At 43.9% G+C, this 24,817-nt stretch overlaps 1 protein-coding gene across 1 annotated transcript in view; it reads left to right on the top strand.

Moving 5' to 3' along the window:
- LOC137414062 (ADP-ribosylation factor-binding protein GGA1-like) overlaps positions 1–24,817 on the top strand; it is a 98,191-nt gene that overhangs the window by 25,438 nt on the left and 47,936 nt on the right. The window contains exons 4-9 of the mRNA XM_078777403.1: positions 3,079–3,177; positions 3,509–3,632; positions 10,485–10,600; positions 10,812–10,892; positions 11,063–11,276; positions 14,797–15,002. Coding sequence (XP_078633529.1) covers positions 3,079–3,177; positions 3,509–3,632; positions 10,485–10,600; positions 10,812–10,892; positions 11,063–11,276; positions 14,797–15,002 — 840 coding nt within the window. The remainder of the gene's footprint in view (positions 1–3,078; positions 3,178–3,508; positions 3,633–10,484; positions 10,601–10,811; positions 10,893–11,062; positions 11,277–14,796; positions 15,003–24,817) is intronic.

Below are 24,817 nucleotides of genomic sequence, written 5' to 3'. Positions count from 1 at the left end.
AGGACGTGGAGTCATACGGGTCAAAACGGGAGGGGGGGAACACAAAAAATTATATGGGGTCATACCTGGTGGAACGTTTTGCCATCTTTCATTTTTGCTTTATGTGGAAAGCGTGGGGATTTGCGATACCGCACTATCAACTTTGGTCTAGTTGTTGTTGCATTTGATTTGTGAAACTTCAATTTGGCTACTGAAATGCCTGTTTTTAAAGCTTACCTATCGACGATGTCAAGTGGCTTTTGGTAGTTATGTCTCCTCAATGAGTCACTCGGACGATGTGATTGTAATTTGGAGCTTTGACACAGAGATGGCGTGGGTGGTGACACTAGTCTGTGTGTTTGAGAAAGGGTGCTATGCCAGAATGAAACGAGAAAGCGTCTCAAAATGCAAAGCCCATCTGCGTCCGTTTGTATTCAGACGTCTTCGTCGTCTTCCGTGTACTTAAAATAACGAAAACAGTGAAAAAGAATACAAAATGAAAAGTGATGATTTTATGCAGCCTTGACTTTTGAGTTTTAGATCTAAACTAGAACGACACTCTTCAACGTCACAACGTCAACTGATATGCCTCCGCCCACATTATTACATCATTATAATACTTGTACCAAGTTTGATTTAAATCCATTCAGCTGTTCTGAAGTTATTGCATTTTTACCTGACATGACCTCTGACCTTTGATCTGTTGATGCCATAATCCAATCAGTTCATCTCTGCATCAAAAATGTCCTTATGCCAAATTTGCTCAAAATCCCATCACTGGTTTGCGATTTGGTGTGGCAACATAATTTTTTACTTAACATGACCTCTGATCTTTGACCACTTGACCCCAACATCAAATCGGTTTATCTTTGCATCATAATATATAATTATACCAATTTCAGTGAAAATCCCATGACTGGTTCACAAGTTAGCTCGGTAACAATTTTTTCCTGACGGGACTTCTGGCATTTGACCTTTGACCTTTTGACCCCAAAATCGAATCGGTTAATCTTTACATCACTGTACATACCTGTACCAAGTTTGAATTCGATCACTTTAGCCGTTCTCAAGTTATAGACCTATTACAGACTTTGACCTATTGACCCCAAAATCTAATCATTTAATCTTTATATCATTACACATAATTGTTCCAAATTTGGTCATAATCCCATCGTGGTAACAGGATTCTTACCCAAAATGACCTCTGACCTTTGGCCTTTGACCTCTTGACCCCAAAATCGAATTGGTTCATCTTTACCTCATTATACATAACTGCACCCAGTTTGACTAAGATCCCTTCAGCCGTTCTATTCTCAAGTTATTGCGATAACGAAAACCTATCACGGACGGACGGACCGACAGACAGCCCGACGGATAACCTGAAAACACTAGTGGGGTCACCCATGGGAATCCCACAGGCATGGACGTGTGTGACATTTGGACATCTTCATTTAGATGCTGCACATTCAGTTTTACAAAATGGTTACTGGCAATAACCATTTTGAATGATCTGAGGTTGTGTTCAGACGCACGCAGACACGTGAGACGCACGCAGACACGTGAGACGCACGCAGACACGTGAGACGCACGCAGACACGTGAGACGCACGCAGACACGTGAGACGCACGCAGACATGTTAGACGCACGCAGACACGCACACACACGGTATACATCCGTTCGTATTTGATGTTCTTTGATATATGGTGCTTGAACCTGAGTAAGCATCGAATCAATTGTATTTTTTCACAGCCTGATGCAGATTTTGCAAAGTGGGGAGTAGATTCTGTTGCATAATTTGCATACTTGCATACGTCGGCTTTTCCACCATTTCTGATCTATGTCAGCCCAGACACGTTGAATGGCATTAAAGCCAGGACTCTGTGGTGCTAAGGGAAGAAGCTGCAACCATTCCGTTCTTCCAGGCAGCAGTGCTGGACGTACGGCGTGTGGCACCATCTTCCTCCAGCGAAATGTTGTCCATACTGCAAAAGGTCTTGCTAGGTAGGTTTTTTGTATACCATCAAGGCCTCTTGCAGTATGCAACACTTTTGCTGCATGAAGATTCAGCCACAAGCCATATACTGTCCAGAGCCACCTGGAGGACAGTGAATGTCTGCATACAGACTATCATTGATTTGATGTCTTCACAGTGTGTGTGTGTGTGTGTGTGTGTGTGTGTGTGTGTGTGTGTGTGTGTGTGTGTGTGTGTGTGTGTGTGTGTGTGTGTGTGTGTGTGTGTGTGTGTGTGTGTGTGTGTGTGTGTGTGTGTGTGTGTGTGTGTGTGTGTGTGTGTGTGTGTGTGTGTGTGTGTGTGTGTGTGTGTGTGTGTGTGTGTGTGTGTGTGTGTGTGTGTGTGTGTGTGTGTGTGTGTGTGTGTGTGTGTGTCACGATTCGATTTGATTTTGTTGAATGTGTGTAACCAAGAATATTTTAAGTGATTCTTCACCATTGCGAAATTGGGCCAAAGCCGATACAATGAACAAAACGATCCCTAATCGTTGTCGTCGGTTTATCAGCTTCTGGGAACGAGCTGGTCGAAGGACAATGACCATGCCACTGACAGATTGTTAGTGAAAAAAACTCAGTTGGCTTGGTAACAACCAGGAAAGAGTGTCGTCATCCTGTCCTTTCTGGGTTTCTCTCCATGCTGTCACAGTGTGTGTGCTATGTGGTTTATTTAAAGGCCTCGGAAACCTGCAACGGGCACTAAAACGAAGCATGTGAAATGGACATAATGGCCAAAATCCTCATGGTTGTTTCATCCTTCGGAGTTGCTTCGACCATGTGTTGTATTTTAAAGTTTTTTTTTGTACCAAAATATCCATCGGCCTAACTCATCATCATCATCATCATCCTTTAGAGGCCATTTTTCCCCGCAAGCGGGGGTTGGCCTTTTTCGGGAACCGTGGTTGTTGTTGTTTTTCGGTCCCCTTTTTGAAGCAATGTTTTACGGCCGGATGCCCTTCCTGACGCCAACCCTTCATATTTCGTTCGTATTTCGTTTGTATCGGCCTAACTGTAGGTTGTAAATGTAATGGATTTGCCTTCGAAGGATGTTTTTGGTCATTGCCTGCTGCTGGTCCTACTTACTGCGTGCAGGTACTGGAGGCGTGCATGCGGAACTGTGGCGCACGATTTCACACCGAGGTCGGGAAGTATCGCTTTTTGAATGAACTCATTAAGGTTCTCTCACCAAAGGTTTGCCAACAATTTGCACTTTCTTAGCGGTTGTAAATATTATCGCGAGTGTAATATTGTCACTCGTACGTTGTCTCGTTCACGAGAGATCACTAATTCCCAGATCTACTGTCTGCCTGTTTGTATGCAAGGTTCTGCATGGTTGAATGTTCAGTCTTGTCATTGGTGAGGTTTGTGTTGGTACGAGAGTGTTTGTAAATATATATTGTCTTATTTTACCAACGGCGAGGCGCACTATGTTAGCACGTTTTAAGCATCTGTTTTTGCCACATTTGTGCCTTAATGCTGCAGCAGGAAGACAACTGTTGTGACCAATTATTTTTCCCTGCAGTACCTCGGTGCCCGTTCCACTGCCAAGGTAAAAAATAAAATTGTGGAGTTGATGTACAGTTGGACAGTTGGCATTTCTAATGAGACGAAGATTCAGGATGCTTACAAAATGCTGAAAAGGCAAGGTACGTGGCCCTTTTTTATCCTGCCCATATCACGCATATCGGATGTTTTGTACCATATTTGTTCGGCATTCAAGTCAATACACTTCTCACCCTCCCAATCCTTCCTCCACACACCCTCCCAATCCCCCTCCCCACACCCTCAATCCCCCCTCCACACACCCTCCCAATCCCCCCTTCCTCCACCTCCTCCTTCTCCCCCACCCCCTCCCCCCTCCCCTCTGAAGTCCATGGATCGAATTTGCTATTGTTGAAGACATAATGATTTAGTAGCTTGTTTTAAATACTGTACCTCTCTGTATGATAACAAACATGTTAAAAAAAAAACTTCATATTCCTAATTTTATCCGTAAAGTCGTCCCACAAAGAAATTCAAATAATATGCACAAAGTAGGTCCGTAATATTCATGACCCTGGAAGTACTAGTGGGGGGCCTGTGTACTCGATTTCAATTTCGTGTGCAGTTCATGTTAATTTTGCACAACCACTATAAATGTATTCCACTGGGTCCTACTAATCGGAAAAATGATGTCGCCATTTTTTTCTGTTGACCTTTCGTGATCTTGACTCAAGGTCAAAAGTTCAAACCTCATTACAGTGACCATACTTCATTCAAAGTATATCGACCTTGGTACCAAAATGTGGTAAATTTCACAAGGAACATTGATCACTAGCCGAAACCCGTGGAACATCCACGGAAGGGAGGATGGCGTCGTATCGGCAGTTAATCGGATGCTTTTGGGCCCCAAAGTCGACTAATTCATATTTTTCGAGTATGGCTGTACGTGATAAACAAAGAGCGCGGTTGGAAGAAATTATGGTAAACCCACCTGATGAGGTTAGCGTACACCACGATCGACGACACCGGCACAAATGCATGCTCAGGATTGTCCACTCAGTGGACGGCTTGCTGTCGCCTTCGACTGTCCAATCGGCGGACGGCTTGCTTCGCCTTCACCCAGCAGACGCCAATAAGATGGTGTCGTATTGGCAGTTAATCGGATGCTTTTGGGCCCCAACGTCTGCTAATTCCAATTTTTAGAGTATGGCTGTACGTGATAAACAAAGAGCGCGGTTAGTAGATCGTAAATCCATTAGTGCCGTGGGCATCGGGTCACTGGGTGCGGCGTAAAAGGGATAACAAAGTCGAGTCCTTACGCTATTATTATATAGATGACATTTGTTTTGTCATTTGCCCCCTCAGATGTTTGCAATATGCAAATTAATAAGCAAATGACTTAATTAGAGAAAAAATATGCATAATTAACATATACTCTTCGCCATACACGTAAATCCCATCACTTCGCATTATTATTGAATGCCAATCATTAGTTACCATCTCAAATGTGTTCTGCTGGATCCTAAACTGGAAGAACATGTTGCTCATTGTTTTCTGTTGACATGTTCTTAACTTTACTTACCTTGACCCAAAGTGAAATGTCAAATGTCATTTTAAGCATGTGACGCGATCAAGCAAAATAAGTCGGATGTCTGGAATATCGATTTTTGGATTCAAGTTCCCAATGCTTATCTTTATACTATTCATTCATCATGCTGATTTGCTCATGTTGGTTGGGTTTTTAGCCATTGTTAGTATTTTTAACATTTAATTCGTTGCCTAAAAACACGAAATTGATTCTGGCAGATGTCCAAATCACTTTGCTTGTTTGCATCACACATATATTCTGTTTGCTCTTTTGAGGGAAGGACTCCAATCCTGTTAAGATAAAGAATTAATGCTTTTGTAAGATACAATGACCTGTAGTATCTACATGTAGGTCTACAGTCAACCTCATTCATACCTTGATTTTTATTAGTGCCCATTGGTAAGTCAAATTATTTAATACTTTCAAATGATAACCCTGGATCGAACGTACTATGTAAATTATATTTTAATTCATCGATTTGAAAATAATATTTCATTTAGCGATGGATAGTATGTCCCAATTAACACCGCTATGTCATCTTTTGCCTCATCAACAAAACGTTTTTCCAGTTTAGGATCCAGCAGAACACATTTGAGATGGTAACAAATGATTGGCATTCAATAATAATGCGAAGTGATGGGATTTACGTGTACGGTGAAGACGATATGTTAATTATGCATATTTTTTCTCTAATTAGGTAATTTGCTTATTAATTTGCATATTGCAAACATCTGAGAGGGCAAATGACAAAACAAATGTCATAATCAATGTTCCTTGTGAAATTTACCACATTTTGGTACCAAGGTCGATATACTTTGAATGAAGTATGGTCACTGCAATGACGTTTGAACTTTTGACCTTGAGTCAAGGTCACAAAAGGTCAACAGAAAAAAATGGCGACATCATTTTTCCGATTAGTAGGACCCAGTAGAATAGTCCATGGGCTGGATACACCCACCGTGCACCCCCCCCCCCCCCCCCCCAGATTCCTCACCCACTGGTATATTTTTGTCCATTAGGGTCTCCTTAAAAAAAAACAAAAAAAAACACATTTATAGGCCATTTTTCCCCGCAAAGCGGGGGTTGGCCTTTTTCGGGGACCGTGGTTGTTGTTTTTCGGTCTCCTTTTTGAAGCAATGTTTTACGGCCGGATGCCCTTCCTGCCGCCAACCCTTTTTGTCGCCTTTTACGACAAGCAGGGAATTACCAGTGAACTGGTACTCAGTTCATTACGGTCTCCATTAGGGTCTCCTTGATGAAAAAAAAAGATGTTAACAAGGAAAATGTAGGGATGGCCTTTGTTATCACCCTATTTTCATAGGTATGCCCCGAGGCGACATTTTGCGATTTTTGAATATTTAATTTAAGGGGGTATGGTTACTCTTTTGGCTAGTATGTCAGTATCAACAATCTGATCATTACAATTTATATATCATTTAACAGGTAATTGAATTACCTCTCCAATGGTGTATTAATATTTCAGCTACCTCCACTACTCATACATCTACAACCGTTCGAAGTGAATATATATCGACAAGTCTCATAAAACATCGAAAATATCCCTCGTATACCAAAACATATTTTTAAATATATTTTTTAAACAGGTACACGCTATTAATGAGTATTTATAAGATGGAAACACATACAAGAAGATAATCAAAACATATTTTGACTTTCAGATTATTATAAGCCTCAGGAAAATGTGAAAAACCAAGATGGCCACCAAATCGTCATACGAAGATCTGTAAATTCTCATATTTTCCCTCAGATGAGATACATACATGAATGAAAGTTCCTTTTGTATGTTTTCAGACCCAAGGAATCCATTTCCACCAATGTGTTTAGAAAATAAGTGCAACTTATTAAGATGGCAGCCATGTCCAATTGAAAATTGCTAAACATCAATTATGTTTTAACATTTTTGTACCAGAGTGAAATTGTCGTTAGAACAATGAAAGGTTGTTTTGTACAGTTTATGACCGAATCCTGTTTTTGTATCATTTCAGGTATATGTTCCATAACGATGTGTAGCCCGTGATCAGATGAAACAGACTAAAAGACGCAAATGTGAACAAGAGCGTGGAGATGACCCTGTAGATCAGCCTGATATCTGTCATCCATTTCACAGACTCTTCGCCGGAAAACTTCACTTACCTTACACAAGAAAGACTCGACAAGCTTCAAGAGATTTGCAAAAAACGACTCTCACAAGCAGCAACGTCTCCGTATCGAATGCCCGATGTCTGTTCCCAGGTTCCAGACACACTCACAAGTCAGCATGGTTACCACCGTCACTGCTATCAAAGGTTCACCATGAACCTCAATCGCTTATGCGGAGCTTCCTCTGTAGATGAGCCCAGTACATCTCGATCTGGTACATCTCGGCCAACAAGACGTTCATCCGACGACACAGACAAAGTTATCTTCCAGCCTGACTCCATCTTCTGCAACAAGCAAGGACGAAAAAAGGTCAAGCAACATGGAAGCTAGACCACCGAGGCGACATGGAAGTTTGAGATTGGCGGTGGTGAAAATGTCTTGAAAGGGCAACGAAAAAGTCAGACGATGACATGTTGCGTCGCATCAAGGGATACGATCTATTTGCAAGTGAAGCCCGCTACCATCAGTCATGCCGAACCAAATATATCCAGGATCCGTCGTATTGGCGCAGCGACAATGTGGAAGCGAAAGAAGAGCAACAAGACATGAGTATGGCTCATCACAATGCATTTTCAGCAGTGTGCGCCATTGTCGATGAGCAGATCATAACTAAGAATGAGGTTCTATGCTTAGACTACCTGAAGGATGCCTATGTCGATGCTCTTAACAAAACCCAGTTCCCCAACACCAACTATAGAGCCGAGAATCTCAAATCTAAACTAGGACGCCAATATGTAGATATTTCCTTTGTATCGCTTAGAAGCAAGGCCAGTGGTCAGTTTGGGACATACCTAGTATATTACACTAGAATTTGTATGAGTGATGCCATACGTCACGCGTATATACTAGGTACGGCTGACAACACTAAAGATGTGGCCATAAGCATGAGATCGGCAATACTGTGCGCCTATAGAGAAGCAGAACAACTGAAATGGCCACCCACTGCAAGATATCTAGAAGAAAGTCTCGATAATGTCATCCCATCAGAATTGAACAGGTTTCTGTATATCTTGCTGACAGGAACACACAAAGAAGAATCTTCTGTCCGACTTTCTAGATTGGTTGCGTCAATCGGACAAGATCTTTGCAGAGCTGTAACAAATGGTCAATGGAAGATGCCCAAGCACATCTTACACTGCGCCACATGTTTAGAAGCTGAACCGACGGCTCTGTTGAATCGATTTGGACACTCCGAAAGCTACAGCTTTTCACTGGAACTGGAAACCGCATTAGCAACTATGCTTCAGCGCTCATCAGCACTGCTTCCCATGCAAATCAACAGGAATCCACCCGCACGTTCAACCTTCCATTCTGATTTTGACAATTTCGATCAAAATACTGCATCCGGATCTATACATACCAGCCATGGAATCATGCTGCAGGAAGTCGGGCCATCTTCTGTATCCACATCGCAACCAGAACATGCACCACAACCAATGGAAGTGAACCCTCCAGAGCAGGACATCTCACAGAGAAGCAGAGAAAGATCGTTGACAATAGAGTCTGCTCCTCTTCCAGACTGCTATGTAACCCAGAGAAAGAGCCCACCATACAATATCCACAGATGGGAATGTGTAGACAGAGAAGCAGCTCAGAAGAAAACTGTTCATCAAAACATGCTCTGGGTACTTGCAAGGCTGCATAGTGACAGGTCAAATCAAGCAGTATCAGGTTGGGCTGGATATGTATCGACACTGGAGAGAAGCCAACCAAGACCACAACCATTGACTACTATCCAGTGATCAACTGACCAATAACAGAGTACAGGGCAGTCCAAGAGTGCCTCAGGTACTCCGAAGAAGCTTCGAAAGAAGTTGGACAACCAAGTTGGACGGTGTTAACCATGCTGACTTGAGTGTGTCTGGAACCTGGGAACAGACATCGGGCATTCGATACGGAGACGTTGCTGCTTGAGAGTCGTTTTTTGCAAATCTCTTGAAGCTTGTCGAGTCTTTCTTGTGTAAGGTAAGTGAAGTTTTCCGGCGAAGTCTGTAAAATGGATGACACAGATATCAGGCTGATCTACAGGGTCATCTCCACGCTCTTGTTCACATTTGCGTCTTTTAGGCCGTTTCATCTTGATCACGGGCTACACATCGTTATGGAACATATACCTGAAATGATACAAAAACAGGATTCGGTCATAAACTGTACAAAACAACCTTTCATTGTTGTAACGATAATTTCACGATGGTACAAAAATGTTAAAACATAATTGATGTTCAGCAATTTTCAATTGGACATGGCTGCCATCTTGATAAGTTGCACTTATTTTCTAAACACATTGGTGGAAATGGATTCCTTGGGTCTGAAAACATACAAAAGGAACTGCTTTACATTCATGTATACATTCTGAGATACATTCATGTATGTATCTCATCTGAGAGGGAAAATATGATAATTTACAGATCTTCGTATGACGATTTGGCGGCCATCTTGGTTTTTCACATTTTCCTGAGGCTTATAATAATCTGAAAGTCAAAATATGTTTTGATTATCTTCTTGTATGTGTTTCCATCTTATAAATACTCATTAATAGCGTGTACCTGTTTTAAAAAAATATTTAAAAATATGTTTTGGTATACGAGGGATATTTTCGATGTTTTATGAGACTTGTCGATATATAATCACTTCAAACGGTTGTAGATATATGAGTAGTGGTGGTAGCTGAAATATTAATACACCATTGGACAGGTAATTAAATTACCTTTTAAATGATATATAAATTGTAATGATCAGATTGTTGAAACTGACATACTAGCCAAAAAAGTAACCATACCCCCTTAAATTAAATATTCAAAAATCCCAAAATGTCGTCTCGGGGGTACCTATGAAAATAGGGTGATAACATAAAGTCCATCCCTACATTTTCCTTGTTAACATCTTTTTTTTCATCAAGGAGACCCTAATGGACAAAAATATACCAGTGGGTGAGGAATCTGTGGGGGGGGGGGGGGGGGGGTACACGGTGGGTCTATCCAGCCCATGGACTAAGACAAATAACCCCTGTCCACCTTTGGTGGTGGAGGTAAAAATGGGGAAATTAACCAATTTAAATAAACCAATTGACCAATCCGCATCGCCGTGTGTGTGTGCTCCACAATGGCATTTACTACTGGTATGTACGTTGAAACTACTTGTTCTACTTGTACGCCGAAAAATGCGGTAATTTGGAAAAAACGAGTTCTTAAAAAATAAACAAATAAAGGGGAGGTATACTTTGGGGTCATGGGTAATAATGTTATCATTGTGCTCAAATGTTTACCAGGGGTCATCCAACAAGATCCTAAGTTACCAAATGACAACCAGGGCTACTTTGCACCTCCTCCACCACCACCACCCCGGCCCAGCAACCCACTTTTTGAGGATGAAGAGAAGTCGAAGGTGCCAAGGAAAGCACACCTTTATTTATATTTTTCATCATTACTTTTTTTCAGACATCTCACTTTGTCCCATCTCGTAGCGCCCTTTAGACCTGATGACGCTTGAGTGACCTTGAGTACAAGGTTTCAAGATGAAATTGCTTACATATTTGCACTTTTCGTGCTTGTTACTTTTGTCTGCTTGGCTGCACCGATTCTCTCCACTTCCGCAGCTTCTGGCGAGGCTACTGAAAAGCGGCCACCCAGACGATCTTGACGCAGCCAATCGTCTTATCAAGACCATGGTCAAAGAGGTGGGAGAGGTTAAAAAAAAAATCCGAATCTGGTCAGACACGATCTTGATACCATCGAGGCCTCTTGGGATGTTGATTGAGCTTCTTTGTTTTGAGTGGAATGTTTTCTGTTGTTATCGTGATTTGTGCTATTATTGCTATCCTTATCAGAGTGGCGCCGTGGCATGCAGGACCAGACGCGTATGGAGAAGATCACGAAGCGCATCGGTGCTCTCAAGAGCGTGGAGGAGTGCACACACACTTTATCTGAAATGGTGGCCAGGCATCGGCACATCAAGGCCAGCACCGAGGAGTTTGATTCCATGAAGGTCTCTCGTTTGTGTGCAGTGACATTTATGGATGAAGGTTCTTTTGTCAACATAATGTCGACATTGTTGATTTGCCGTGGTTTGATAATCGCTTCATTCTGCTGCTCAAAGCCATCAAATTGTGTACATTTGGCTCTTCCATTGGCCTTGGTATTGAGAGAAAAAGATTTGTTTTCATTCTGGGATTTGGCTTCAGCATAATCTGTCACTGGCGGGATGACCAAGCTTTGCTGCAATGGCTAATCTGTGGGGCAAGAACAAAAAATAGTATTCCTGATAGATCCTGCCATCCATGCATGATAACCAGCATCGCAAGTTGGTGTTTGCAGTCTCGCCACATGCACCCATGCACCCACACACAAACCTTCCTCCTTTTTCTTATTTTCTTTGCATCTCAAACCTTCCTAGGAGTTCCCTGAATCCACTGTCGTTGGTTTCACTATAAAAAAAAAAATAACCACCTTTCGAGGCCATTTTTCCCCGCAAAGCGGGGGTTGGCCTTTTTCGGGAATCGTGGTTGTTGTTGTTTTTTTGGTCCCCTTTTTGAAGCAATGTTTTACGGCCGGATGCCCTTCCTGACGCCAACCCTTTTTGCCGCCTTTAACGACTAACGTTGGTTTCACTGAAATTGGTAAATCCGTTCTCAAGTTATAGCACAACAGACAGACAGACAGGGCTCCTTTTAGAAGATAGATTCCAACATGCTTAACATGAAATTGCCATCATCATCATCATCATCATCCATGGACGGGGCTTGCTTCGACCTCTCCACGGCATCAAAGTTTGAGTGTTTTCCCGTTCGTTTCTTTGTCAAATTTCCGCTGCGTATTTTGTTGTGTATGTGTTATTGTGTGTTTCTATTTGGTTTTGGTTTTGTAGTTGTTGCAAATTTATGTGTAATTAGTCTTTTCTTTGTTCGCGCCTCGTGCGGCCTGGTGTCTCGTGCGGCCTCCTCGTCTCGACTTGTGCCCCGCCCCCTATATCTCGTTTTTCTTTCACCTCTGCTCCTGCTTTCTCAAATCCACGTTCTCACTTAGAGACTTTTCCCAGATTGTTTTTCATGGTTTTGTTTAAATATTTATTTAAATATGTTTAAAACGCAGCCGTGATGCTGACGCCGCCGCCCCCCCCTCCCCCACCCCCCAGAATTTCCATGTTTTAAACGTTTCCCAGTGTGTACCCTGGATAAGAATAGGTACGCCGTATCCCTGCGTGTCGTAAAAGGCGACTAAGAGGATTGGTGTCAGGAAGGGCATCCGGCCATAAAAACATTGCCTCAAAAAGAGAACCATGACAATTACAACTACATGTGGGCAGGGTACAGCCCGAAGTGGAGATCGGTTTCTGAGGTTTGGGACATGGAATGTAGGGACAATGACAGGGAGATCAGGAGAAGTGGTGGAAGTATTGGTCAGAAGAAGAGTGGACATATGTTGTGTGCAAGAGACGAGATGGAAGGGAAGTGGTGTGAGAATGGTGAAGGGTAGGCAGGGACAGAAATACAAGTTTGTGTGGCAAGGGTGCCTGGAGGGCGTGAATGGTGTTGGTGTCCTGTTTTCTGAGGAGTTTGTAGACAGTGTGGTGAGTGTGACTAGAGTGAGTGATAGGTTGATGATGGTGAAAATGATGATTGGAAAGCTCTTGGTGAACGTCATCTCGGGATATGCTCCGCAGGTTGGTCGAAGCGATGAAGAGAAGGACAAGTTCTGGTGTGCGATAGAGAAGCTGATGGAAAACGTGAAAGATGAGGAAGTTGTTGTGGTAGGAGGAGACCTAAATGGACATGTGGGAAGGAGTATGGATGGTTTTGACGGAGTTCATGAGGGTTACGGATATGGTGTGAGAAATGGAGAAGGTGAAAGGATTTTTGAGTTTGCTGATGGAGCTGATTTGTTGATTTGTAATACTCAGTTCCAGAAAGAGGATAATAAGCTTGTTACATACACGTCAGGTGGGTCGACGACAACCGTTGACTACCTGATGGTGCATAGGCGAGATAGGGGGCACCTCCGGGACACAAAGGTGATCCCGGGGGAGGAGGCTGTTTCACAGCACCACTTGGTTGTCTGCGACGTAAGGGTGAAAGGTGCGAGGAGAGCTCGGCGGGTGAAGTACCAACCGCGAATGAAGGTGTGGAGGTTGAAAGAGGTGACAGTAAGGGAGGCATTAAAAGAGAGGCTGAGTAGGGTCGAGGATGATGTGGTTGAGCTTGAAAGTGGTTGGATGTCAATGAAAGCTAGTCTGTTGGGAGCCGTTGGTGAGGTATGTGGATGGACAAAAGGACCACCGAGGCACTCGGAAACATGGTGGTGGGATGATGAAGTTGGAAAGAGGATTGACGAGAAGAGGAAGAAGTTCAAGGAGTGGCAGAAGGCGAAGGGTACGGGAGCAGAAACAGCAGAGCATGAAGGTTATAAGGCAGCCAGGAAGGCTTTTTTTTTTTTTTTTTTTTTTTTTTTTTTGTTGTATACAAGATCGAGGCTCGTGAAAGAACGAACATTAATCACACAGAAAGACAAACCGACACATAAAACACATAAAACATATAACATAGGGAGCGGTAGACAAGATGGGGAGAGAGGGGGAAGGACACAAACACAACATTTGAGAGCAGGGACCGAGAGACATGGAGACATCGAGAGATCTGAGAGAGGGCGAGGGCTTTGGGGGGGGGGGGGCGTGGGAAGGGGGCGGTGGGAGAGGTATAAAACATATGGACACTGCCAGGACTTCCAGGAAAGAAGTTGGAATTTCAAACAAGGTGGATCTGGGGTGAATTAGCGGGGGTAGAAAAGATCAAGGTTTTGGATGGCTGCAAAGAAAGAGGTAGCAAAGGCGCAGGAGGCATGTAGGAAAATGTTCGGAGAACGCTTGGATTCGGAAGAGGGTCAGAAAGCAGTATTCAGGATTGCAAAGCAGATAGCGAAAGAGAGGTGTGATGTGATGGGGGTGAGTTGCTTGAAGGATGAAGTGGGACAAATCGTTGTGGACCCAGATGGAATTAAAGGAAGATGGAAAAGATATATGGAAATGCTGTTGAATACAGAGAATGAATGGGATGGCAACATAGAGAGTAACCCAGTTTTAGGACCGGCAGAGAAGATAACTGAGAAGGAAGTTGAGGAAGCAATAAAAGCAATGAAGGGTAGAAAAGCGGGAGGGCCGACAGGAGTTGTGGGAGATATGTTGAAGGCAGCAGAAAGTTGGGGTGTGAAGAGAATGACAGAGATCTGTAATCTGGTGGTGAAAGAAGGCCGCATTCCAGTGGATTGGGAACTGAGTACCCTCGTCCCTCTATACAAGAGGAAAGGTGACCCTCTGGAGTGTGGCTCGTACCGAGCGATAGTTATTGGAGCATGGAATGAAGGTATTGGAAAGGGTGTTGGAGAGGAGGATAAGGAAGAAAGTGAAGATCGACGAAATGCAGTTTGGATTCATGCCAGGAAGAGGAACGACAGACGCGCTTTTCATTGTGAGGCAGTTGCAGGAGAAGTACATGGAGAAGAGGAAGAAGTTGTTTCTTGGGTTTGTTGATCTGGAGAAAGCATTCGATCGGGTTCCACGCAAAGTATTGACATGGGCATTGAGGAAGTTAGGAGTGGAGGAATGGTTGATCAGAGTAGTGATGGCAATGTACAAAAGAGCGCGCACAGCTGTAAGGACGAAGGACGGGAACAGTGGTGAGTTTGAGGTGAAGGTGGGAGTGCATCAGGGGCCGGTACTAAGTCCACTACTATTTGTAGCTGTGATGGAGGTGCTGGCTCAACGTAAAGGAGGGTTTACTGTGGGAGTTGTATGCAGATGATCTGGTGTTGATTGTGGAAAGTATGGATGGACTGAAGGAAAAGATGAACACGTGGAAGGAATGTATGGAGACAAAAGGTCTGAGGGTGAATATCAGAAAGACGAAGGTGATGGCAAGTGGTAAAGCATGTGGTGAGGTGGAAAGAACTGGGAAGTGGCCCTGTGCTGTGTGTAGGAAGGGTGTCGGAGTGAACTCCATTCAGTGTACAATGTGCGCTGAGTGGGTTCATCAAAAATGTAGTGGTCTGAGAGGGTCATTAACCAGTGTGGCAGCTACATTCAAATGTAAGGTGTGCACAGAGGGAGCTGCAGATGGAGGAAATGTTGAGTTGGATCTTGGAGACGGCGTGAAGCTGGAAGGTGTGAAAACATTTTGCTACCTCGGAGACATGCTGAATGGAGAAGGTGGATCAGACTCGGCAACGGTTGCTCGAGTGAGATGTGCATGGAAGAAGTTTCGGGAATTGAGTGGCGTGTTGATGATGAGGGGAGTGTCGTTGAAGCTGAAGGAAAGGTGTATGCTGCATGTGTGAGAAGTGTTATGATTTATGGGAGCGAGACATGGGTAATGAACGTAGAGCAGCAACGAAGGTTGGAAAGGGTGGAAATGCGAATGGTTCGACGGATGTGCGGAGTATCGTTGAGAGAGAGGAAGACAAATGATGAATTGCGAAAGATGATGGGAATAGAGCCTGTGATTGATGCTGTGAAGAGGAACAGGTTGAGATGGTTTGGTCATGTGTTGAGGAAGGATGAAAGTGACTGGTTGAGAAGAGTGATGGAAATGAATGTAGAAGGAAGTAGAAGACGGGGAAGACCGAGAGAGACTTGGCTAAAGATGGTGGAAGAAGAAATGCGGGCAAGGGGGTTAACAAGGAGAGATGCAGAAAATAGGGCAAAATGGAGAAGATGTTCATGGGGACCGCAAGGCTAACCCCCGCTCTAGCAGGGAAAATGCCCTTTAAAATGCACGTTGTTGTTGTTGTATCATCATCCATGTGCTGTTTTAATTCCACTGCATGGCAAAGGCCTCAATCAGCTTGCGTGTGCGGTATTCACATACTCGCGATATTTTCGAAGGGCTGGTTGCCTTTCGAAAAAAAAAAAAGAGCAAGCAGCTGTTCAACCTGCTGACAGTTGGGTCCTATGGGTGGTGCACATGGATGCCTCGGACTGCATGCAAAACCACAGGCTCACTTTATAGCTGGGCCGACATTCCAACCCAGCCTTGACAACTCAAAGGTGGGGGTACATTTCTCTTGTCTATCCTTTCACATCTCCAAAATTGAGATATACCATTGAGATATATTCCCGGTTTATAAAATGTGACCTGCTTCTCCTGTTATGGCGTCTGCTTCAGCTTTTCGTGGTTTTTGTAGGAGCACAAATCATCCCCTACCTGCTGCGCATAAAGCACCTTTAACATAATGTCCCATCAACTACACATGAAGCTGGTTTAGAACCATCTCTCACCAGCTACACATAATAATAATAATAATTCATTTATTTTGTATAACGCTTTTCAAGAAGCCCAAAGGCGCTTTGACAGAGTGGAAAACATAATGCATAACAATACATGAAAACAACAATTGCAAAAAGACAAGAATCAATAGGGAAATATTTAAAGCAAAAGGAGGGAGAAGGAGAAGAGATAGTCAGGGGTTAAATGCTGTGGGTTGAATGTTGAATGCAGTGTTGAACAGGTGGGTCTTTAGTGATGTTTTGAATTTGGTGAGTGAGGAGGAGTCTCTGATGGTGTGAGGTCGTGAGTTCCAGAGGGTGGGAGCAGCGATGGAGAAGGCCCTGTCCCCCCAGGATCGGAATTTGGTCCGGATGGAGGGGGTCAGGAGGTTGGTACCAGCAGAGCGGAGGTTGCGGGTGGGAGTGTCTGGAGAGGAGGTCAGCCAGGTAGGATGGGGCCAGGTTATGGAGGGCTTTGTATGTCAAGAGGAGGATTTTGTACTGGATTCTCTGGGGGATGGGGAGCCAGTGAAGCTTGTAAAGGACGGGGGTGATGTGGTCACGGGACCGGGAATGGGTGAGTAGATGGGCAGCGGAGTTCTGAATGTATTGGAGTTTATTGGTGATTTTTGAGGGTGAACCATAGAGGAGGCTATTGCAGTAGTCCAGACGGGAGGTGATGAAGGCGTGGATGAGGGTTTCTGCAGCCGTGGAGGAGAGGGATGAGCGGAGACGGGCAATGTTTTTCAGGTGAAAGAAGGCTGACTTTGTGATCTGTTTAGTGTATTTGTCGAAGGAGAGGTTTATGGTTTTGAAGCAGGTTTAAATGAAGGTTTAAACATGAAGTTTAAAACCACATAAACATTTAAACCACATGAAGCAGGTTTAAAACCATCTCTCACCAGCTACACATTAAGCAGGTTTAAAATCATCTCCCACCAGCGACACATGAAGCGGCCTTAAAACCATCTCCCACCAGCGACACATGAAGCGGCCTAAAAACCTTCTCCCACCAGCGACACATGAAGCAGCCTTAAAACCATCTCCCACCAGCGACACATGAAGCAGCCTTAAAACCATCTCCCACCAGCGACACATGAAGCAGCCTTAAAACCATCTCCCACCAGCGACACATAAAGCAGCTTTAAAACCATCTCCCACCAGCTACACATGAAGCTGGTTTAGAACCATCTCCCACCAGCGACACATAAAGGAGGTTTAAAACCATCTCCCACCAGCTACACATGAAGCAGCTTTAAAACCATCTCCCACCAGCTACACATGAAGCAGCCTTAAAACCATCTCCCACCAGCGACACATGAAGCAGCTTTAAAACCATCTCCCACCAGCTACACATGAAGCTGGTTGAGAACCATCTTCCACCAGCGACACATGAAGCTGGTTGAGAACCATCTCCCACCAGCGACACATAAAGGAGGTTTAAAACCATCTCCCACCAGCTATACATGAAGCAGCTTTAAAACCATCTCCCACCAGCTACACATGAAGCAGCCTTAAAACCATCTCCCACCAGCGACACATGAAGCAGCTTTAAAACCATCTCCCACCAGCTACACATGAAGCTGGTTGAGAACCATCTCCCACCAGCGACACATAAAGGAGGTTTAAAACCATCTCCCACCAGCGACACATTAAGCAGCTTCAAAGCCATCTCCCACTAGCGACACATGAAGCAGGTTTAAAACCATCCCCCACCAGCTACACATGAAGCTGGTTTAAAAACATCTCCCATCAGCTACACATGAACAAGCTTTGAAACCATCTCCCATCAGCTACACAATAAGCTTGTTTAAACCCATCTCCCACCAGCTACACATGAAGCAGCCTTAAAACCATCTACCACCAGCGACACATGAAGCAGCTTCAAAGCCATCTCCCACTAGCGACACATGAAGCAGCTTTAAAGCCATCTCCCACTCGCGACACATGAAGCAGCCTTAAAACCATCTCCCACCAGCGACACATGAAGCAGCCTTAAAACCATCTCCCACCAGCGACACATGAAGCAGCTTCAAAGCCATCTCCCACTAGCGACACATGAAGCGGCTTTAAAACCATCTCCCACCAGCTACACATGAAGCAGCCTTAAAACCATCTCCCATCAGCGACACATGAAGCAGGTTTAAAACCATCTCCCATCAGCTACACATGAAGCAGCCTGAAAACCATCTCCCACCAGCTACATATGAAGCAGGTTTAAAACCATCCCCCACCAGCTACACATGAAGCTGGTTTAGAACCATCTCCCATCAGCTACACATGAACAAGCTTTAAAAGCATCTCCCACCTGCGACACATGAAGTGGTCTTAAAACCATCTCCCATCATCGACACATGAAGCAGGTTTAAAACCATCTCCCACCAACGACACATGAAGCAGCTTCAAAGCCATCTCCCACTAGCGACACATGAAGCGGCCTTAAAACCATCTCCCACTAGCGACACATGAAGCAGCCTTAACACAATCTCCCATCAGCTACACAATAAGCTTGTTTAAACCCATCTCCCACCAGCTACACATGAAGCAGGCTTAAAACAATCTCTCTCTCCCTCCCCCACTCTCTGTCTCTCTCTCTCTCTGTCTCTCTGTCTCTCTGTCTCTCTGTCTCTCCGTCTCTGTCTCTCCACCTGCTGGCTGTTGGTGCGTTGGGTGTGGTGTCATGACGTCTGCTCGTGTTTTGGCCTTTTAGCTCCGTGCTCGTGGTTTGTATCTCGACCCTCCCCTTACCTCTTCTCACCTTTGTGCCGTCTTTTGTGTATCCCCCTTCCACGTTATCCCTTCCCCCTCTTGAGAGTGAGGGAGCACATGTGGTGAGACTGGTAAAGGTTCCCCCTTAGGGCGGTTCCCTCTTCGGTTTTTTTTCGCTTCGTGTTACAAATCATAATACCTTTTTCCGTTTTTTTTCGTAAATATATTTAATTTTATTTTGTTTACTGGAGCTTTTGGCTTCATTAACCCGTTATACATTTATGTTTTGTTTAAACGTGGAAACGATGGCGGATAGCTCTCGTTACACATCTCTTGAAGCACTAACCCGGAAGCACAGGTTAGTTTGTTCACCTCCATCGGGAATCGACGTCGAGACCATTATCCTTGCCGTCGGAGATAATCGGTTTGGATGATGTAAACGCGGCTTCTCGCGTGAATAAACGTGTGGTAATCTTTGTTTCCACAGTACCAATGGTTGCTCAAATAGTCGAGCATGGACTTTTCTTTGCTCCCAACGTGTTTGTTCAGGTATGTCCACTTGACACGCCGGCAGTTCGGGTTTCTCTCTCTAACGCTCCTCCGTTCCTTAAGAACAAAGACCTGGTTACTGAACTAAACAAACTTGGTTCTGTCGTCTCTTCAGTTACTATGGTTCCTATACGAGGGGAAAATAACCGTTTAAAACACGTCATGTCCTTTCGTCGTTTCGTTTATATGATTTTCTGCGTGGTGTAACCTCTTTAAATGCGGTATTGCCCTTCAAGGTCGAAGGTTACACTTATCGGGTCTTTGTCTCCACAGAGTCTCCAGTTTGTTTTGAGTGTGGTCAATATGGTCATTTAAAACTCGTGCCCGAAAAAGTCCACGGATAGTCACTAGCCTGAATGGTGATGAACATCAGGGCTCTACTGAGATCGTTGTCGATGATGTAAACAGTATGGGTGGTGCTGACACAAACCCCATTGTAGACAAACGGAGAACCAGGAAAAGAACCCTCTCACCTTTGAGCGACCTCAACGAGCCTGATAATAAGGTCTTGGCCTGTCCTCCAACCTACGCTCAAGTGGTTAGTGAAGGTAACGATGGAGCGCAACCTCCTCCTCATCAGTTTCCACCAGTTGAGGTAATTCCTCAGCCTCCTCTGCCTTCAGAATATTTTGAGATAATGTGATAAATGCTGAAAATTTACGTGTTGTCCAGACAGCACCTGAGTCTCTCCGGTGTTCTGAGGGTAAACCTCCATGTGAGGTTGAGCCTCCATGTGTGTCCCCTGCTGAAGCTTGTGTTGATTGTGCCACCCCTCCCTCTGTGGGGAGTGGTGAGTGTGTAGGAACTAGTGATCTGTCTGTGATCGAACCCTCCATTGAGGCAGCTGAGCCTTGTCAAGCTCATGGTCAGCATGGTGATAGTGTTGAAGTCTCAGATTGTCGCGTTGATGAGCCCGTTGCTTCGACAATGGACTCTCAATGCAATGATTGTGACTGATGGGGGTTCTTCTGTTGTCTCACTGGGTGATGGTGAGGCCGACTTCTCATCGGAGCATGTCTCTGGAGACTCTGTCCCTCCTGCTGAAATCATGGATTTCCTACAAAAAACTTACCGTAAAAGGCGCGTGAAAATTTGCGATTTCTTCGATGACACTCACGCCTTCATTAGTGGGGCTCAGGAAGTTGTACAATAATCTGCGGCCCTTCATATTTCTGATCAATCACTGAAAAGACTGAAGAGGTACCTTGTCACAGCAAGGAAAGAATTAAACCTGTAATGGCGGTGTTGCTGCCTATGTTTTTATGAACATAGCAAGTTTGAACATTAATGGTGGGCGCAGTCAGCTGCGTAGGTCCCAGACTGTGCAATTAGCCAGGAGGGAAAAGATTGATGTACTTTTATTACAAGAAACTCGTGCCACTGCAGACTGCATGGCTGATTGGCAGCAACAGCTGATTGGCACTTGGTTTTTTAGTAATACAGATTCTGTGAGTGCGGGTATTGCTTTTTTTGTCAGTACACGTTTGTTTGTCTCCCCCCTATCTTTAAGGAAATCGTACCAGGTTATCTAGCCTCTGTAGAGTTTGAATACAATCAGCAACGATTTATGTTTGTTAACATCTATGCTCCAAGCGATAGTACAGATAGAGGAACTTTTTTTAATCAGTCCTTTAATTTCCTGAGACACCTCTCTTCTGATACGTTGTTGTGCTTAGGGGGTGACCTTAATTGTACTTTAAACCAAACTTTAGATAGGAACAGTGCAGAGCCACATCCAGCTTCAAGTAGGCCTCTTTCCAATATAATTTCACGGCATGACCAACGATGTATGGTGGCAACAACACCCAAACCTGCAGCAATTTAGCTGGTGTCGGGTTTTACTAAATCATCTTTCACTTGCTCGTCTTGATAAATTTTATTTTCCTAACTCTGCTATCGATCTTGTGACATATACGGCTATTGTCCCTTCTGGTTTCTCTGATCATTCTTTGGTAAAACTGTGTTTTTCTTTTCCTCATTTCAAACGCCGCACCTTGTATTGGTCTTTTAACACCTCACTTCTGAGCGATCCTTTCTTTAAATCATCCTTCGTGGTTTTTTGGGACAAGGTTGTGTATTTCCAACATCGTTTCCTAAATCTCTGTCAGTGGTGGGACTATGCTGAAGTGCAGATCCGTGTTTTCTGTCAGCAATACAAAACCAATTGCTCTCAAAGTAAACAATTAATGTATTGATGCCTTGAAACAAGAAATTCTACGTATTGCAGGAAGGTGCTGAGGTCCTTGGTGATGAAAAACGGTGTTAACTCCTCTTTGAAAAACGAACTCTGCTTAAGGAATAGATTCAAGAAAATGGTCAGGCTGAGAGTAAATGGTTTACTGTCCTCAGACACATGTTGTAAAGGTTTCTTTAAGTTTGAGAAGACGACCAAGGCGAGCCAACAAATGCTTCGTCTTCGGGCTAGTGATGGGCATATTCTTAGTGATAATACGGAGATTGTTCATTTTGTTCGGTCTTACTTTGAGTGTGTTTTCCTTTAAGCCTAATGATGTGCCTGCAATGCAGAATATTACGACCAATTTGCCGCAGATAGATGAGCATCAGCGACATGTCTTGGATGAGAACATTACTCTCGGTGAACTTAAAACTGCGCTCGATGGCCTTGCTGATCATAAGGCTCCTGGTTTTGATGGGCTACCAGCTGAAGTTTATAAAACTTTTTGGGACAAGCTTGGTCCTGCTTTGCACTCAGTGTTTTTATAGCCTTCGTGAGGGATTGTTACCCCTTAGTTATCGCCGTGCAGTTGTTTGCCTTATCCCTAAGAAAAACGACCTGCAATTGATACAGAACTGGTGCCCAATTTCTCTTCTCTGCACAGATTACAAGGTTTTTGCCAAAGCGTTAGCTAACCGTGTGAAGACTGTTTTAAGCACAGTTATACATCAGGATCAATCGTGCTGTGTTATGCACAGATCTATGCACGATAACATTTTTTTGGTACGAGACCTGTGGGATGTGTGTGCATTTCAACAACAACGTACCGGTCTCTTTTTTATTGACCAAGAAAAGGCTTTTGACTGTTAATCATGAGTATTTGTTTAACATTTTAAAGCAATTTCGTTTTGGGGCATCTTTTATTTCTTATGTATCCTTATTGTATAATCACATTTTTGGCTTGATCAAAATCAATGATGGTCTCTGTTCACCTTTGTGGATTGGGAGGGGAATTCGGCAAGGTTGTCCCTTATCTGGAATCTTGTACTCTCTTTACATTGAGCCCCTTTTGATTCGTTTACGATCTTCTCTTGTGGGATTTTCAGTGACTCAATCAGAAAAGCCCGTTATCATTTCGGCCTATGCTGATGATGTATGTGTTGCTGTTCGCAGCAGTAATGACATTGCTCTGCTATTTGAGTGTCTCCGGGTCTACTCTCAAGCATGGACAATGCAAATTAATTGGTCGAAATGCAAAGCATTTTGGGTCGGTGGTACGCCACCTTCTGCCCTTCCAATTCTCCCTATGAATTTGACATGGGGAAAAGAAGGTGTGAAATACCTTGGTGTTTATCTTGGAACCTCTGGTTTTGTCAAAAGGAATTGGGATGGTTTGCTCAACAAAATTAGCAATAAATTAAACAGATGGAGAGGAATTTTGTCGACCTTGTCTTTTCGAGGTTATGCCCTGGTCATTAACAACCTGGTGGCCCCTCTCTCTAATGGCATAAAATGATTGCCTTGCAGCCACCTGCAACGTTGGTGTTGTCAATCCAAAAATGCTTACTTGACTTCTTTTGGGATGGCAAACACTGGCTAAGGCCAGACTATATGCCTTCCTCTGGCGGAAGGGGGTCATGGACTTGTGGACATTCTTTGTCGGGTGATGGCCTTCCGAGTCTCTACAGCTCGTCGTTTTATATTTCTGGAGGCCTTGCCCTAGAAATCTACTGCAAACTGTATATTAAAACAAGCCAGCATGCTAGGCTACAATTGTGAACTTTTTCATGGAGCTGCAACATGTCGATGCTTCGCTGCTCCCTGACTTTTACCAAGATGTCTTGCACGTCTGGCGGTCCATTTTAGTAACTCGGCAAATGGGGACGTACACCAGTGAAAGGTTTCTCCGGGAACCCCTTTTCTACAATGCCCTTTTTCCTGCTATTCCTCACTCACGTGCTTTTGTGCAACGTTTTTTGAGTGCTGGCATGAGCACGACTCGGGACCTTCGTGACTGTAACAGGAATAGTTGGTTCTCCGCAGGACATCTTCAAGTAAGAACTGGTATCAGATCTTTGAGGAGCGTAGCCAAGGTCCTACAGGAAAGCCTGTGTGTTTTTAGGCACTTGGGCCTGAGCTTAACCACCAACATTGGTGACCACTATACACCACCACAGATCTGTGCTTGCTCTAGCCTGCCGGCTGATAGTGCCACAACATCTATCTTGTTATCCTCATCACCACTTTCCAGCAAGGATAAAAAGAGACTATCGTTTGTGTATTTCAATCCGGTTTCCCTCGTTACAGCCGGTTTGTTTTGGGGCTCGATGGAAAGAGAAACTGCCTTCTGGGTCTCCCTCCCATCCGCAATGGTCTGCAATGTTTGTTTCACCGATTGTTAAAAGAGCTGGTGATATTGCTTGGCGACTCGCCCATATGGTGTTGCCCTCCAATGTTTTATTACATCGTTTTAATGAGGATAATTCAGAGGAATGGCCTTTTTGTATGATTTCTGAAGACCTTTTCCATGCTTATGTAGATTGTGTCAGACTCTCTCCCTTCTTTGTTTTTTGTTTTTATCAACCTTTTTTAATCGTATGAACTTTTTTCTTTTTCTACATGGGTTTTTATTTTTGGAATACCACTAAGTTACAAAAAACGCTCTGAGACTGCTCTTGTTAACTTATATTGGAAAATTAGCAATCTACAGACAAGAAAAGCAAAGCTCCTGGCAAATGCTGATATTTTATGTGATGTTGTAATTGTGTTTAAGGCTCTGGTCATGGCGAGGTTACGCTTGGAATTTTCTTTTTGCCAAATGAAAGATGATTTACAAACCTTTGTGGAAAAATGGTGTGTAAAGGGTGGGTTTTGTAAACTTGATAATGGTTTGTTAAATTTTTTATTTTAGTGTTTGG

Source organism: Myxine glutinosa, chromosome 5 (genome assembly GCF_964187855.1).
Source record: "Myxine glutinosa chromosome 5, kmMyxGlut1.1, whole genome shotgun sequence".
NCBI lineage: Eukaryota > Metazoa > Chordata > Myxini > Myxiniformes > Myxinidae > Myxine > Myxine glutinosa.
The sequence above is the reverse complement of the archived record's forward strand: the minus strand, read 5'-3'. Positions and strand labels throughout refer to the sequence as shown.